Below are 16,639 nucleotides of genomic sequence, written 5' to 3' on the forward strand. Positions count from 1 at the left end.
GATCTAAGTGAATATATATACTATGTAAGCCCCAAATACCTGATGAAAATCTTTGCCACTGCTTTTACCATCGCCACTGAAATCCACATGCGAAAATAGGCAGCGTAATAAATGCCTGTCTGCCTCAGGACCGTGCCGATTCACAATCTAAAAAGACCAAAAATATGAGTTTGCTAAGAGTGACTTTCTTTTATTTTTTTAAAAAAATTCATCTCTAGGACAACATCCCAAATTATATTAATTGTTCATTTTGGAACAAGAGTTCTAGGAATTATTGAGATGGAGGGACCAATATTTTATAATTAAATATTTTTTAAGTGTTTCCTACAGGCACTAGCAGGAAAGAGAAGAAGAAGAACTACCAGTAATTAGCCCCATGTAACAGTGTGCTCTTATCAACCTCTACACCAAAAACACCAAACAACAGCACAAATGACATGTTTAAGTTGTAAGGCAACAATTTTATAACAAACTGGACTCAGGAGAGCATCACTTTTTCTATCCATTGTTGTTTTTACCCCTAAAAAGTGTAACCTGAAATTTAACACAACTGTGACTCTTGGTAATAGCCTATAGAGCAAGGCCCTAAAGGAACTGGTCTGATATCAGTACTGGCCCTGAGCTTCTTGCTGTTCCTCAAATTTACTAATGTTTGTACTTGCTATTCCCTCTAACTAGAAAACTCTAGATATCTACATGCAGTTTGTTCTCTCACTTCCTTTAGGTTTCTGCTCTAAAGCCACCTCATCAGTCAGAGGTTTCCTAACTACCATCCCTAAAATAGCAACATGAACTGCCCCACCATCACCCCTCATCCTGCTTTACTTTTCTCCACAGTACTTACCACCACCCAATAATTTCTGTTTATTGTCTCTGTCTCACTTGACTGTAAGTTGCATGAGAAAAGGGAATTTATATAGTTGTGTTCACTTCACATTTAGGTCAGGAAAAGAGCTTATTTAGCACAATGTATGTGCAGAGTAATCATTTGTTTATTAAATGCCACACTAAAATTTTAGAATATTTAACTACCTACTTTGGCCTAAAAATGTGACTGGGCTTCCTTGGTTTAACCTTCAACAACTCTGCCAAAAATTACTCCCATTTTATAGATGAGAAAGTGGACACTTCAAACAGACTCCATGAGCCTAAAATCCAATAGTTTATGAGTTAGGAGTCTGGTATTCATAGTCCAACTCCAAAGTCTATACTCTTTCTACTGTATCATAATTATGTCACAGCCAGCTAAGTTAACTTATTTCAGTTTCAGTTTTCCCCATCCAGAACATGTGAGAGTTAAGTAAGACCAAGCTTTACACTGCCTCAGACATCTTAAAGTTAAAATCTATATAATCATAGGTTATTTTTTCCTATCCCCTGGAACACTGAAGACATTATCTTAAAGAGCCAATTCAAATTAATTAAGAAGAATTACCTATGCTCCAACCAACCAGACCTCTCCCTCAAAAGAACAAGAATAACTGGCTTAACAAACATTTGTTGAGTACATGCTAGATACCATTCAAGGTACAGCAAATATAACAGCAGAGGAGACCAATGGGTTCCACAGCTCTCATGAAGTACATTTTCATGGAAGAAGAAAAGTACAGGCAAACAATTTCTGATAATATTAACTCATGAAGAAAACAGGGTTATATGATATTGACAGGACGGTGGGGGGGTATACCTCAAAGAGGCCATCCCTAAAGATGTAACATGTAAACTGAGACTTAAAATATTTAGGTGACAACCACAGATACAACTGAAGAAAGAGCATTTGAGATAGAAGGTAAACAATACATAAAGGATTTTAGTAACAGAAAAAAGGCCAGCAGGAGTCAGGGAACCAGATCATGGTTAATTAGCATACTGACTTAACTGGTACTCTTACACCAACCTAAAAAATGGAAAGACATTCCAAGAGACTGTCAATGGCCAAAAAAACCCCAGAAATTTTTGTTTTAACTAGGATCAGCAACTTTTATGAATATCCCTTATCCTTAGCATTTATTTCTGTAACATTTTATAATTTTAAAATTGCTTTTACAACAACTCAATCTTCACAACAACCCTAAGAAGTATATATACATATAATACATGTAATATACCATGTTATTACAGACAAGGTTTGTTTTGTTTTCTTTTTTTAATCAAGGTTGCAAAGACTAAAGACAAATGTCATATAATTTGCTGGATAAGTGGTAGAATCAGAAAGTGTGTTTTATGGCTGCTAAGTGAATGAAATATTCCTCCTGTGATACCATGCTACCCTTCCTAGGAGCAACTGTTTTCTTTTAAAACTAAAGTGGTATTTTAAAAACATGATCTTGGGTTGCAAAGATGTTGAAATAAGATTTCATTGATCCCATAAGATTAAGCCTCATACATTTTCCCTTAGGTTCAAACCATTACACCCACTGGGCAGGGGAGACTAGCAAAATCAACACCCTTTTAGTAAAGTAACTACACCTTACAATTTGATAGCAAAATCTTTGGCTATTAAAAATAAAGTAACTTTATCAAAGGCATTCATTCTATAATACTTTTGTAATAATCTGATTTGTGGCTAGAGTAACATATTCTCATCTAAGAGTCACATATTAAGAGGAACATTAAAAAATAGTGCATCCACAATGGATGGTAGAGATTCAGAAAATCATGCAGAATGGTTGAGGAAATGGGGCACTATTTGGCCTAGAAAGCACACATAAGGGAAGAATAAAGACTTAATTATGTGAAGGGTACTTAAATATTAAATCCTCAGAAAAAGAGCCCCAAACAGTTTATTTTAGCTTGTTACAAAGATACTCCTAATAAGGTTGTCCACAAATGGTAATGAGTAAATGAAGTAGTCAACTAATTGCCACAGTCAGAAACATCAAAAATCCCTACCTCTATTAATACTTTAAAAGTCATTCTTTGGGTAGAATACTGATAAAGCAGCAATTATCTGAGGAATTGTGCCATCAACCCCAGCTCCTAAAAACAGCTTAGAAAAAAACCCACATTGGGACTTCCCTGGTGGTGCAGTAGTTAAGACTCGGCTTCCAACTCAGGGGGCACAGGTTCAATCCCTGGTTGGGGAACTAAGATCCCACATGCTGCCTGGTGCAGCCAAAAAAACCCCAAACAAACAGAAAAAAAACAAACCACATCTACAGAGATTGTCACATAAAAACAAGATTTATATAAAGAAAAATACTAAATCTAGTCTAATAGATGATCTCAGAGGTCCAAGATTCTATATAATTACAAAGTACCAGATTTTTAAATTTAAAATTGAAGACAGTAACTCACTACATTACAATGATTAGTTATAGTAATTGGAATAATTGGATTGTACGTAAACATATATATAATCCACACAAATAATGTAGAATCTTCGTATTTCTTAAACTTGTACGTATTCTAACCACTAAAAATAGTCATTCCAGGTTTTTACTGTATTACCTGTATGAATGCTTTGGGTTACTTTATAAAAAATAGTGTACCTATTCAAAACAGTTTAACATACTGAAAAGAACATGAAAAACTTTTGCAGTAAACATAAAGGGTTACTTTTAACACAAAAGGCACAGAACTGTCAAACTCCTAAGTAAAAGATGGTGGAACTAAGAGCACTTTTTTCCTATTCTAGCCTCTCATATATTTTTTTTTTCTAGCCTCTCATATTAAAAAAAAAAAAAATCCATTTTCAACAAAACATTCACGTAAGAAGTGGTCCAGAGAGATATGTCAGATAGCTTATTCTCAGTACCTCAAATGACAGGCTAAATGCAGGTTTCTATTTGGGACTGATAAATCCAGAAATAAAAATGTTTAGGACTGATGAAATGTCCCAAAACACACATAGTTATCCTTTGTTCAAGTGATGAATCTGGAGCACAGATGAGCCATGAAAGAAGACTGTCCATTTAGAGACCCAGATCAATATATGGAAATTAGAAAATGGCAAAGGAGACAGAGCTGAGGGAACCAAGCTCAAGATGCTACTTTTAATGTCTGTAAGCAAACCATCGAGTTAAAAGAGAATCCTGGAGAAGCAGAATAACGAAGAAGAGGTAACCATTACCAAACCTAGATACAGAACATGGCAGACTACCCCAACACACTTCCCCACCCTCAAGCATCCCCAAGATGGTTTATATGTGAGTAAATAATGTGTTGATTCAAAGACAAGCAAAAATCCAAAGACTCAGCCTGGAACCTATTTGAAGAAACTGTAAAACAGAGCAAAGAAACAAACAAGACAAGTGAAGAACATACTTTTCAAAAGACTTACCCCCACCCAGAAAAAAAAAAAATTTTTTTAATTTAAAAGAAACAAACAAAAGACCTACACAAATAAACAAACAGAAGAGTTCAGACAAATAGTATTCCATATCCCTGAAGAGATTATAGGAGCTGTTTTTGTTTTTTAAGAGGAAAGTCCTCAAAAAGGTAAAACAAAACACTAGGTTCAAGTACAACATAACAGAAGGAAATGAAAGCAAACTTTTGGCACTTAAGAAACAAAGCAAAACAGAAAAGATAACTTAATAAACTTAATAATCAATATATAATACCTCAATCCACAAGAAATGAAAAGAAAAACATTCAAAGAAAACAACAAAAATATCCCTGAAATAAACATTTGAGTTGGAAGAATGAAAGGTATACCATAGCACAAGAAAGGCTGATGCAGAATAATCAATACTACAGCATACACTTGAAGTTAATAAACTCTAATGAAAAGGAAATTCAGGGACTTCCCTGGTGGCGCAGTGGTTAAGAATCCGCCTGCCAATGCAGCAGGGGACACAGGTTCGAGCCCTGGTCCGGGAAGATCCCACATGCCACGGAGCAACTAAGCCCATGTGCCACAACTACTGAAGCTCGTGCGCCTAGAGCCCGTGCTCCAAAACAAGAGAAGCCACAGCAATGAAAAGCCTGTGCACCGCAGCGGAAGAGTAGCCCCCGCTCACCACAACTAGAGAAAGCCCATGCGCAGCAACAAAGACCCAACGCAGCCAAATAAATTAATTAATTAATTTTTTTAAAAAAGGAAATTCATAGGGATATTGAGGTTAGGAATAGATGCTGGCAGGAAAAGTTAGTCACCTAAAATGCATGACGGAGGAGAGAGACAAAGGAAGATAGGCAGCTTTTGGCAATTGATGCTGTTGAAAGAATAATGGGGAACAATATTTGCAAAACTAGGGGGAATATATATATCTAGTGATAACTGGACTTCAAATAAAAACAAGAAAGATATTCTCAAGCATGAAAGAACTCAGGTAACGGCACCTGAGTTCCAAATGAGACAAATCTTCTGACAATGATCTATGGTCAAAAAAATGTATGAAAATAAAAGATATTTTCAGGAATATAAAAACTGAAGTAAAAGAACAGTCTGCAAGTACTCAATCCATTTCAATATATAATACATTTTTAATAAGACTAAGCAACTCTTTAAAAAAATTTTTTAAACTGAAGTATAGTTAATTTACAATGCTGTGTTAGTTTCAAGCGTACAACAAAGTGATTCAGTTACATATATTTTTTTCAGATTCTTTTCTATTATAGGTTATTATAAGATATTGAGTATAGTTCCCTGTGCTATACAGGTCCTTGTTATTTACCTATTTTATATAATAGTAGGGTGTATTTATTAATCCCAAACTCCTAATTTATCTCCCCCTACCCTCCACTATCCCCTTTGGTAACCGTGAGTTTGTTTTCGATGTCTGTGAGTCTCTTTCTGTTTTGTAAATTAGTTCATTTGTATCATTTTTGTAGATTCCACATATAAGTGATATCATATATTTGTCTTTCTCTGACTTACTTCACTTAATATGATATCTCTAAGTCCATCCATGTTCCTGCAAATGTCATTTTTTCATTCTTTCATTCTTTTTTATGGCTAATATTCCACTGTGCGTGTACACACACACACACACACACACACACACACACACACCCCCACATCTTCTTTATCCATTCATCTCTCAATGGACATTTAGGTTGCTTCCATGTCTTGGGTATTGTAAATAGTGCTGCTATGAACACTGGGCGTGCATGTATCTTTTCTAATTAGAGTTTTCTGCCAATATATGTCCTGGAGTGGGATTGCAGGATCATATGGTAACTCTATTTTTAGCTTTTTAAGTAACCTCCATGGTGTTCTCCATAGTGGCTACACCAATTTACATTCCCACCAGCAGTGAAGGAGGGTTCCTTTTTCTCCACACCCTCTCCAGCATTTAGTATTTGTAGACTTATTTTTAATAATGGTCATTCTGACTGGTGTGAGGTGATACCTCATTGCATAAACTACTCTTTTAATCAAAGTCATTTTATAGATTTGACTTTGGAAATAAACGTTTTACATGGTATCAAGCAAAATTAGATTACTATTAAAAGTACTTTGCAAATATTGAAAATAATATGAAAACAATGAACCCAAACTCCATATCCAGTTGGTGGTGTGGCATAACTATGCCAAGAAGAACTATTCGAAATGACTTTAAAACAGTAACTTGATTTTACATCTCTAGTGAGATATACCTTACAAGCTCCCCCACCAACCCCACCAAAAAAAGGTAAACTATTTTCCATAATCACAGTGCTGTTAGTAGAGTCACAGATAATCTGAGACTCTTGACTGTGAAGTGTGGAATAAAACAAATGACTTTTCCTCACTGAAAACGGGAATCTTCTGCACTGGAAGTAAGGAGAGACAGATTTTAGGTAATGAATTGAAATAAAAATCCCTTGGTCCTGAAATTAAACTGGAAGTATTAGTATGAACTCATGGTGTATTTTCTCCTTAGCTTTGTCCACGGAAATGCCTAGTAATGGCCAATTGAGTATCAGTAAACAATACAAGTGTTGAAATAACTTTCTAGGCCCAAAATGGAGTGTTCCTGCCCTTGGTGTAACATCAGCAAACCAAAACTTAGATAACTCTGGAGTCCCCGTAAATGTTTCACTTGACCAGAAACACAGTATATTCAGCCAGCCAATTCCCAAACATCAAGCCAATTCTGGGTGTTCTAACGCCTATCTAACCCCTAACAAGGTTGACTATGTGGTCCCAGCCAATCATATATTTTCTATTTGTCTTTTCTTTATTCTTTTTTTTTTGGCCGTGCCAGGCAGCATGTGGAATCTTAGTTTCCTGACCAGGGTTCGAACCCGTGCCCCTTGCGTTGGGAGCATGGAGTTTTAACTACTGCACCACCAGGGAAGTCCCTGTTCCTTATTCTTTATCCTATAAAAGGTTCATGTCTTCTGCCCATTTTGCAGTTCTCTGAAGTAAGACTGTCCACTTCATGAAATGTTAAATAAAGTTTGTTTGTATCACCTAAATGGTCTTAATCATTTATTAACACAAGAGACGGTAATCTCTAAATACCATTTCCCAGTAAAATAAAACCAAGACCTCTTAGAGAAATTGCTAATTTTCCAGGTCTGAAGCAAGAAACATACGAGTCTGGAATATTTCAGTTTCCAAGTTTCTGGAATCGCATCAAAGACGACGAATAAGAATATGGTCAAAAGGACTCAGAAGCCAACATGAATAAGTTTACATTGGCCAAAGAGGATAATGGATGAATATCAATAATACTTTCAATGAATTCAAACACATCAAATATGTTAAAAATACATGAATTCCTAATATTAAAAAACTCATTCATTGGTCATATTTGGAGGATGCCAGGAAACAAGTCATTTTGAAAATCAGCAAATAGAGAGAATCAAGCCCTTCCTATATAAACTGTACTTCGGGCAACCAGATAGTTATAGTTGGTAAGGGCAAGTTTCCCTTTACAGAACTATTTCAACTAATAAAAAACGCCTAACAACTAGAATGTCACCACTTTGCAATCCCTAACAAATCAATGAATCCAGGCAATGAACAAAGCCTGCTAAAAATGACAAAAATAGAGATGACCAGACATCATGAACCTAATTAAAGTACACACCACCACCTGTAAAACTGTCCTAAGGGAGAAAAAACCTTAATCTGATTAAGCTCCCAAATTTAATTACCAATTTACAGGAAATACAACAGTCAGAAGAACATGTAAAATACCACACTAGGAATGTAATCAGCAATATTCAGACTGTGGGTAACTACAGGACAACCTGATTTCTTTAACAAAATAACTGCAAGAAAAATAGAGGGAGAGAAAACCTATAGATTTCAAAAGAGATTTAGTAAGGGCCAACGCAACAAACAGACTGAGGAAAGGGGTGGGGGGTGGTCGTAACTCAAATCAACTTTTAAATTTTTTTTATGAAGCAAACTGAGGAAATGTGAATGTTAACTGGATATTTGATGTTTAAGAATTGTCTTGCTGGGGGATGGGGTGTGGGGGAGGATTGGGAGTTTGGGATTAGCAGGTGCAAACTATTATACAGAATGGATAAACAGCAACATCCTCCTATATAGCACAGAAAACTATATTCAGTGTCCTGTAATAAACCATAATGGAAAAGAATATGAAAAATAATATACATATGTATAACTGAATCACTTTGCTGTACACCAGAAACACACTGTAAATCAAATATACTTCAATACAATTTTGTTAAAAAGAATTACTGTGCTTTTTTTAAAAAAGATGTGATAACAGTATTGAGGTTAGGTTTATATTAATAAATGAAATTATAACTGGGATCTGCTTTAAAACAACTGAGGAGAATGGGTTAGATGAAACAAGATTGGTCATGACTTCAAATGAAGGTAGATGATAGATTCATGGGGGTTATATTATACTACTCGTGTGTGTGAGTAGTATAAATAAATTTTACTTACTTCATTTTAATATAAATTTTACTTATGTAATAAATTTTAATTTTTAACTTTTATTTTATTATATTTTTATAAATGAAATAAATTTGTAATTTTAATAAAATGTTTTAAAATTATATTTACAGAGACTATCATTTAAAGAACAGTATAAAATGTTTTTATAAACTACTTTTAATGCAAAGACAAAAAATACTCAAAAGTGTTAAAAAGCTGAGTAGAAAAACCAGAGTTGATTTTTCTATATTTTACTTACATAATTTCTTTAATAATGACAACAAGTATTTTTCAAGAAAAGAACAACTATAGGAGTTACTCTCTAAAGCAGGGGTCCCCAAGCCCTGGGCCTCGAACTAGCAGCCGCACAGCGGGAGGTGAGCGGTGGTGAGCAGTGGGCAAGGAGCAAAGCTTCATCTGCGCTCCCCATCGCTCCCATTACCGCCTGAACCATCACCCTCTCCCTCCCGCATCCCCGCCCATTTTTTCCATGAAACCGATCACTGGTGCTAAAAAGGTTGGGGACTGCTCCTCTAAAGAACATCATAAAATCCTGACTGAGGGGGCAAATTAAATTCTAAACTTGTTTTTTCATCTATAAAATGGTAATACTAACTAGCTCGTTGTTCATGTTTAGGGAACTCATACATCTAATACATTCAATAAACATTCCTTCTTTCCACTTGTCAGTAGGAGAAATAACAAAGGGAACACAATCCTAGCCAACCTATTAGTCTAAGCCCCAAAAAGTATGGCACTAAAATATATTAGGCATCTAAGAACTGCAATAAGCCTTTACATATCACCAAAGGAAATCAAGACAGAGTCAAGAACTAGAACCCTGCTCCCATCCCAGTTCTAAATTCCTAATCATTCTAAAAGTAAAAGAGAGGGGACTATCTGCAAAGGTAGCACTGAGGACACACTTGTCTAAAGAATATCTGTAGACACTGAAAACCTCAGCCATAGGCTGAAACCAAGCATTCTAACATTTACCTTCAAAATTAATTACTTATTAATTTATTCCTTCTTTCATTCCAATTGCATTTGAACACTTACTAAATGCTAGGTATAAGAGACATAAACTAAAGGACAGTCCCACACCATGAGGTCTTGGGAGTAGGGAAGATGATCAAACCAATTAAAATATAGTATTAAATTGACCAGATCACGCAGAGCCTTGCTGGGGTAAATTCAGACAGTGCCACCATATTTCCCACTTCAAGTTAAAGTTGCAGGTGTCCCAGCAATCAGCTCCTTCAATGTCTAAGATACAATCATACTACCCAAGGGAACATGCCCTCCCTAAGGAGCCCTCACACAATAACAACAGGGATATGAAGGCCTAGCCATTTGGGCCCCCCATGGGACAACTCTGATACCCATCCCAGAATTCCCCATGGAGTTGATGAAGATTTCCACTGTAGTTCTCCTTCTGTCCAATTCTGTTTCCAATCAGTCCTCCTCCTCCTACAGGTGTTGAAACCTTATAAATAACCTGCATTCCAAAATGTCTCATATCTGCTTCCAAAGAACAGCAACAGAGGCCCAGCTTAGGGAGTATGAGCTTTAAATTGAGTTGGACAGAGACACACAAAAGATTTTAAAATGGCAAAGAGACTATTAGCTATACATTTTAGAAAGGCCACTCTGACAAAAAGTGGAAGATGTTTTATAGTAGGGGCTGTCAGGGGGTCAAACTTGGGACTAGATGACCTTCCAATCCAGAGTCTCTAATTTCCTTCTACCTCTTTGTCTTCCGTGAACAATTACAAAGAGATTCAACACAGGAATGTTGTGGGTTCCGATCTCACATCTGCCACTTTCAGGCAGAGTACCAGTGGGCAAAAATATTTAATGTCTTTGAACCTTAGTGTAAAATGGAACAATACTACCCACTACGCATCCTGCATGACTGTAACAAGAATGTGAGAACTGACATAAAATCACATTAAAAATAATGCCTGGAACACTGTAAATGCTTGAATGGTTGCTATGACGAGAGAACTGACCGTGCACAGAATTACTGAACTGACAGAATGTTTAGCATTTTTCAGTCAACACTGTAAGATCAATCCATGTTGTTCCACAAAATAGTCTCACTGCTTCTTAGTATACCTTGTTGATGGACACTTGGTTGTTTCCAACTTTGGGCTATCACAATATATGGTTTTTTGATCAATGTATATATGCATTTCTGTTTGGTACACACACAGAAACAGAACTGCTGGGTCATAAGTGATATGTTCAACAACTAAAACAGCTTCTGAGATGCTAGTATCTATTTTCTTAATCTGCATGGTTATTAATAGCTATGTTCGTTTTATGAAAATTCATCTGCACACTTACGATTTATGAATTGTTTGGTATATACATTTTACTTCAGTAAAAAGTTGATTAGGAGTTACTCAGTCTTCCTCAGCCTCTCCCATGTATACATGTTATTAAATCTTTGAAAAAAAAGCTCACACACACACCAGAAGAGTATGTGACACACAGCAGATGTTTAAATAGTAGCTGCATGAAACTGTTAGGTCACATTCTGACCAACACAGCTTTCAGAATGAGCCTAAGGAATTAATCCAAATAAAGGAAAAGGAGGGTAAGTCTTCACTGGCAAGGTGGTATTGGATTTGGTTCTTCAAAGAACAGAATTCCAAGAAACGCATTTAGAACTGGACTTAAAGGGCCCTGAAACTTTTTACTGAGGAGCTTTGACTTTGTTCCGTAGTAAGAGGACCACTGAAGGTATTAGAACAACGAACTTAAGCACTATAATTTGTTAAAGCAGCATCAAATGTAATAAACTCCATAAGCATACACACCTGCTTTTTCAATGTACCAGAGAAACAGTGCTACATGAAAAGAAAAAATTCAAATAGAAATATATAATTCTAAGAATTGAGCTTTTCCATTAGAGAGCAGAGCAGAAGAGTTGCCCAAGCTTGAGTTTCTAGGAATCTATCCTACAAACATACTGACAGATATATGCATGCAAGAAATGACCTTGTAACAACACTGTCAATAGCAAAAAAAAAAAAAATTTTATATAACCTAAATGTCATCAATAGTGAAGTAAATTCTATATGATTCATCCATACCATGGTTTACTATGCACCCTTAAAAGAATGAAGAAGCTTTTTGTGTATGGATAAGGAATCATTTCCAGGATAAACTAGTTAACTAAATAAATTAAATAAATCAAGATGCAGAACAGTTTATACTGTATGCCACCATATGAAAAGGGATGGGAAATATTTCCCTATTTTCTATATGCAAATATCTTTGTAAGGACAGTTAAGAAATAGGTAGTATCAGTTGCCTATGGGTAGGAGAAATGGGTAGCTAGAGTAATCAGGTTAATATATTATCTAGTTTTTAAAAATTATTTATTTATTTATTTTTGGCTGCAGTGGGTCTTCATTGCTGTGCGCGGGCTTTCTCTAGTTGCGGTGAGCGGGGGCTACTCTTCATTGTGGTGTGCGGGCTTCTCATTTTGGTGGTTTCTCTTGTTGTAGAACACAGGTTCTAGGCTCGCGGGCTTCAGCAGTTGTGGCACGAGGGCTCAGTAGTTGTGGCTCACGGGCTTAGTTGTTCTGCGGCATGTGGGATCTTCCTGGACCAGGACTCGAACCCGTGTCCCCTGCACTGGCCAGGGAAGTCCCACTATATTATCTATTTTAAAAATAAAATTAGGGCTTCCCTGGTGGTGGGGGGTACTTCCCTGGTGGTCCAGTAGTTAAGAATCCACCTTCCAATGCCGGGGATGTGGGTTCAATCCCTGGTCGGGGAACTAAGATCCCACATGCCGTGGGGCAATTAAGTCCACGTGCCACAACTAGGGAGCCCAAGTGCCGCAACTACTGAGCCCATGTGCTCTGGAGCCACAACTAAGACCTGATGCAGCCAAATAAATAATAAAAAATTAAAAAAAGATTGTGGGGGGACAAACTGAAATTTCTCCAAAGATATACAATTAAGCACATGAAAAGATGCTCAGCATCATTAACTCTAAATCAAAACTACAATGAGATACCAGTTCACACCCACTAGAATGGCTAAAAGCAAAGACACACAATAACAAGTATTAGTGAGGATCAAGAAAAACTAGAGCCTTCATACACTGCTCCTAGAAGTGAAAAGTGATACAGTGTTCTGGAAAACAGTCTAGCAGTTCTTTAGAAAGTCAGAGTTACCATATGACCCAGCAATTCCATTTTTTGGTATATATCCTCAAAATTTAAAATAAACATCCACCCAAAACTTGTAAATGAATGTTGACAGCCACAATATTCACAACAGCCAAAAAGTGGAACCAAACCTAAATATCTAAATGCATGTTCCAACATGGATCAACCCTGAAAACTTACGCTAGTGAAAGAAGGCAGAAACAAAAGGCCTCATATGGTATGATTCCATTTATATGAAATGTCCAGAAAGGCAAATCCATGGAAGCACAAAGTAGGTTAGTGGTTACCAGGGGCTGGAGGGAGGGAGAAATGGAAAGCAACTGCTAATGGATTCAGGTGTTTCTTTCTGGGGTGATGAAAACATTCTGGAGTTAGATGGTGACAGCTGAACAACCTTGTGAAAGCTCTCTTTTATATATTAAACTGAAATCACTTGAAATAAGGGGCAAAAGTTACTTTTCATGCAACATACCCACAAAAATTTCCAATTTTCTTTTCACTGCATACTCATTCCTTTAATGGTGCTTGTTTTCTCACTAGTTTACTTACATGCTGTATTTCCTGCTGGCTGGCTCGGTAGTTTTTCTTGGTTAAATTGTCCACCAGGTAGCTGATTTGAGACAAGGCCAGCGAGAGCGAGTCAAGATTCATTGCTGGTTGGGGCGGAAGCAGGCGGCCGAGCCCGGCGCAAAATCACCATTATTCCCCTTTAGTCACCTCAGAGGCAGGTTAATGCTTTCTTTGTAATTAGCCTATATCTGGTGTCTGTACAGTGTCTTCAGTTCTTTACCAGGGGTCTTACTCTGTTCTGAAACATGGCACCTGTTTAAAAAAAAAAAAAAAAAGGTATTTTTAATTAGTTAATTTTTTATTAGGGTTAAAAAGGGTTAAATAACCATCTTTCCATCTTAACACCTGAAATACCACTAAGGATCTTTTAAAAAAATTAAGATCGGGCTTCCCTGGTGGCGCAGTGGTTAAGAATCCGCCTGCCAATGCAGGGGACACGGGTTCGAGCCCTGGTCTGGGAAGATCCCACATGCCGCGGAGCAACTGGGCCCGTGAGCCACAACTACTGAGCCTGCGCATCTGGAGCCTGTGCTCCCCAACGAGAGAGGCCGTGACACTGAGAGGCCCGCGCACCGCGATGAAGAGTGGCCCCCGCTCGCCGCAACTAGAGAAAGCCCTCGCACAGAAATGAAGACCCAACACAGCCAAAAATAAAAATAAATAAATAAATAAAATTTTTTTAAAAAAGAAAAAAAATTAAGATGTCTCAACCACTATTGATAAAAGATGCCAAGTTTTAAAAATTAGGTAGGGCTGGTATAAAAAAAATATATCACACCCACCACCCCCACAAAAAAGTTGTCGTTTTAGCAAGACGTCCTATAATATTTGAGGCTTCTACTCTATCAATTTCAATGATAATTTATACTATTCCCTTTAGAAGCCACAGAAAAGTACTTAAGTAAAATTAGGGTCTGTGGAAAGAAACACTCATCTGACATTTTCGATCCCTCTTCTCACACTATCTACAACTTATTTATAAGATCCCATCTATTCACCTTACTACTTATGTACTGCTTCAGAATCATACAATAGTTTGGTCTTAAAGTTGTATCTTAGGATATATGTTTCAGGTATTTGAACGGCTAGCTTAAAAGTAAGTTAAGGGCCTCAGAACCCAAATTCCTTCCTGCACTAGGAAAATTTAGAAAGGGAAGCTTGAAGCAGCAATATAGCTAAAATGACAGGATGCTTATCATTTTAATTCCAACAACCTGCTGAGTCAGAGGAACTATTCTGTATCACAACACAAAAAAACAAACAAACAAAAAACACCACAAGTTTTTTTAAGAATTCACCAAGTACCACTGCTGAAACAAAAATCTTTGAATGCGAGGAGCTAAGCTTGTCCACAGCTTCATGATCTGAAATCTGCTCATACTTTCATTAACATCAGAACTTACTATGTAAGGTAAAGAAAATTCATGAAGATTAAAAGCTCCTTGGTAAGGGCATTTAAGCCTTTATCTTTAATAACTTATTAACAATGTAGAAAGACTACACTGTTCCTACATTTTTGTTCTGTTTTGTTCATACAGAGCAAAGATTCTACCTATGCTATCCTTTTCCACATCCTCCTTAAAAAAAAAAGTAAGAGAATCTTGGGAATGTGGCAAGGTATTTTTGTTTATTCTAAAGTAATAACATATGAGAAGTTAAAGATAAATTGTGCTTATATCTACCCATTATATGTAACTAAACTTGCTTGCTATAAATTCTTAGAGCAAGATGTTCCTTCATATTACGATGACAGCATATTTTCTGTATCAGACTAGCAAAAATCCAAGTTTGAGAACACACCATAAAACAGAGGACTTATCAGATTGTTAACAACATTATTAACTGGTACCATCTTTTCTGAAACTGAAAGTGGCAATGTTGTAAAAAGTGTTTCTTACACTACCCCTGAACCTAAATTCCACAATTAAGACTGTATCCCTCCATGTACATTGCCTCAAGAACTCAAAGGAAACAGAGGTTTTGACTGAAATACTGTGTATCATAGCAAAAAGAAAGTGCAGCAAAAAGTAATTGCTTAAATAAATTATGGTATATCCAAACAAGGCAGTTGTTAAAAAGAATGAAGCAAAACTGTGCAGGAAAGATACTCATTAAGACAAAAAAAAGGACACAGATGAGAATTCCCTGGTGGTCCAGTGGTTAGCACTTGGCATTCTCACTACTGTGGCCCCAGGTTCAATCCCTGGCCGGGAAACTAAAGATCCTGCAAGCTGCACGGTGCGGTCAAAAAACTAAACTAAAACTAAAACAATAAAATAAAATGTTTATTCTTAGTGCCAAATATAATTCAAAGTATTCTTAATTTTTACAAGTTGTGTTCAGCTAAAACTGTATTATTCAAAGTATATTATTCACATGAACAGTAGTTACTTTACACTATATTACACACATCTAATAATTATTATTCACAATTACATACAAAAAGGCAATAGATAAGAGCTTGCAAGACATAAAGTTTCTCCTTGCTCAGAATTTGTATCACAAATGCTAACACAGAGGGACAACAGAATCACTTTATCATGAAACAGATATGATCACAGCCTATTTTAATTATTTTTTTACCTATGGTACAGCACAAATCCAGCAAAACAAGTGTTGAACAACCTTCCAAGAAAATGAATTCCTGATACTTTGGCACTTCAACTTTATCTTCTCTTCTGATATGAGTCCCATGACAAGGGTTCCAACTTCTCCATGTTAACATCTAAAGGCTGTGAAGGAGGGAATTCCCTGGCGGTCCAGTGGTTAGGACTCGGCGCTTTCGCTGCCAGGACCCAGGTTCAATCCCTGGTTGGGCAGCTAATATCCCACGAGCCTCGAGGCATGGCCAAAAAAAAAAAAAAGACTGCGAAGGATAAAAATACTAGTGTAACACAGATTTCAACAAGCCGATCTTCATTACATGAGCAAGTTAATGCATTAAACTAATGACCAATATTGAACCATCACCTTACGAGATCTATTAGTAGGATGACAACATAATTTATTAACCAAAGTAGGACGCTTCTGAAAATAAAGAGGGTACCATTAACAATTTACACCAAGACAACAGGTATAAACTAGG

General features: G+C 36.6%; 1 protein-coding gene across 9 annotated transcripts in view; it reads right to left on the reverse strand.

Annotated features, from left to right (window-relative positions):
- CNOT1 (CCR4-NOT transcription complex subunit 1) overlaps positions 1-16,639 on the reverse strand; it is a 103,737-nt gene that overhangs the window by 61,932 nt on the left and 25,166 nt on the right. For 8 of the 9 annotated variants that reach the window (XM_036832605.1, XM_036832602.1, XM_036832606.1 and 5 more), the window contains 2 exons: positions 13,534-13,806; positions 40-147 (listed from right to left, as the gene is read on the reverse strand). In XM_036832605.1, coding sequence (XP_036688500.1) covers positions 40-147; positions 13,534-13,635 — 210 coding nt within the window. In that variant the 5' untranslated portion in view covers positions 13,636-13,806. Of the gene's footprint in view, positions 1-39; positions 148-13,533; positions 13,807-16,137; positions 16,374-16,639 lie in introns of those variants that run through there. The other variant, XM_036832601.1, reaches the window with a different exon arrangement.

This window comes from Balaenoptera musculus, chromosome 19, assembly GCF_009873245.2.
Source record: "Balaenoptera musculus isolate JJ_BM4_2016_0621 chromosome 19, mBalMus1.pri.v3, whole genome shotgun sequence".
Taxonomy (NCBI): Eukaryota; Metazoa; Chordata; class Mammalia; order Artiodactyla; family Balaenopteridae; genus Balaenoptera; species Balaenoptera musculus.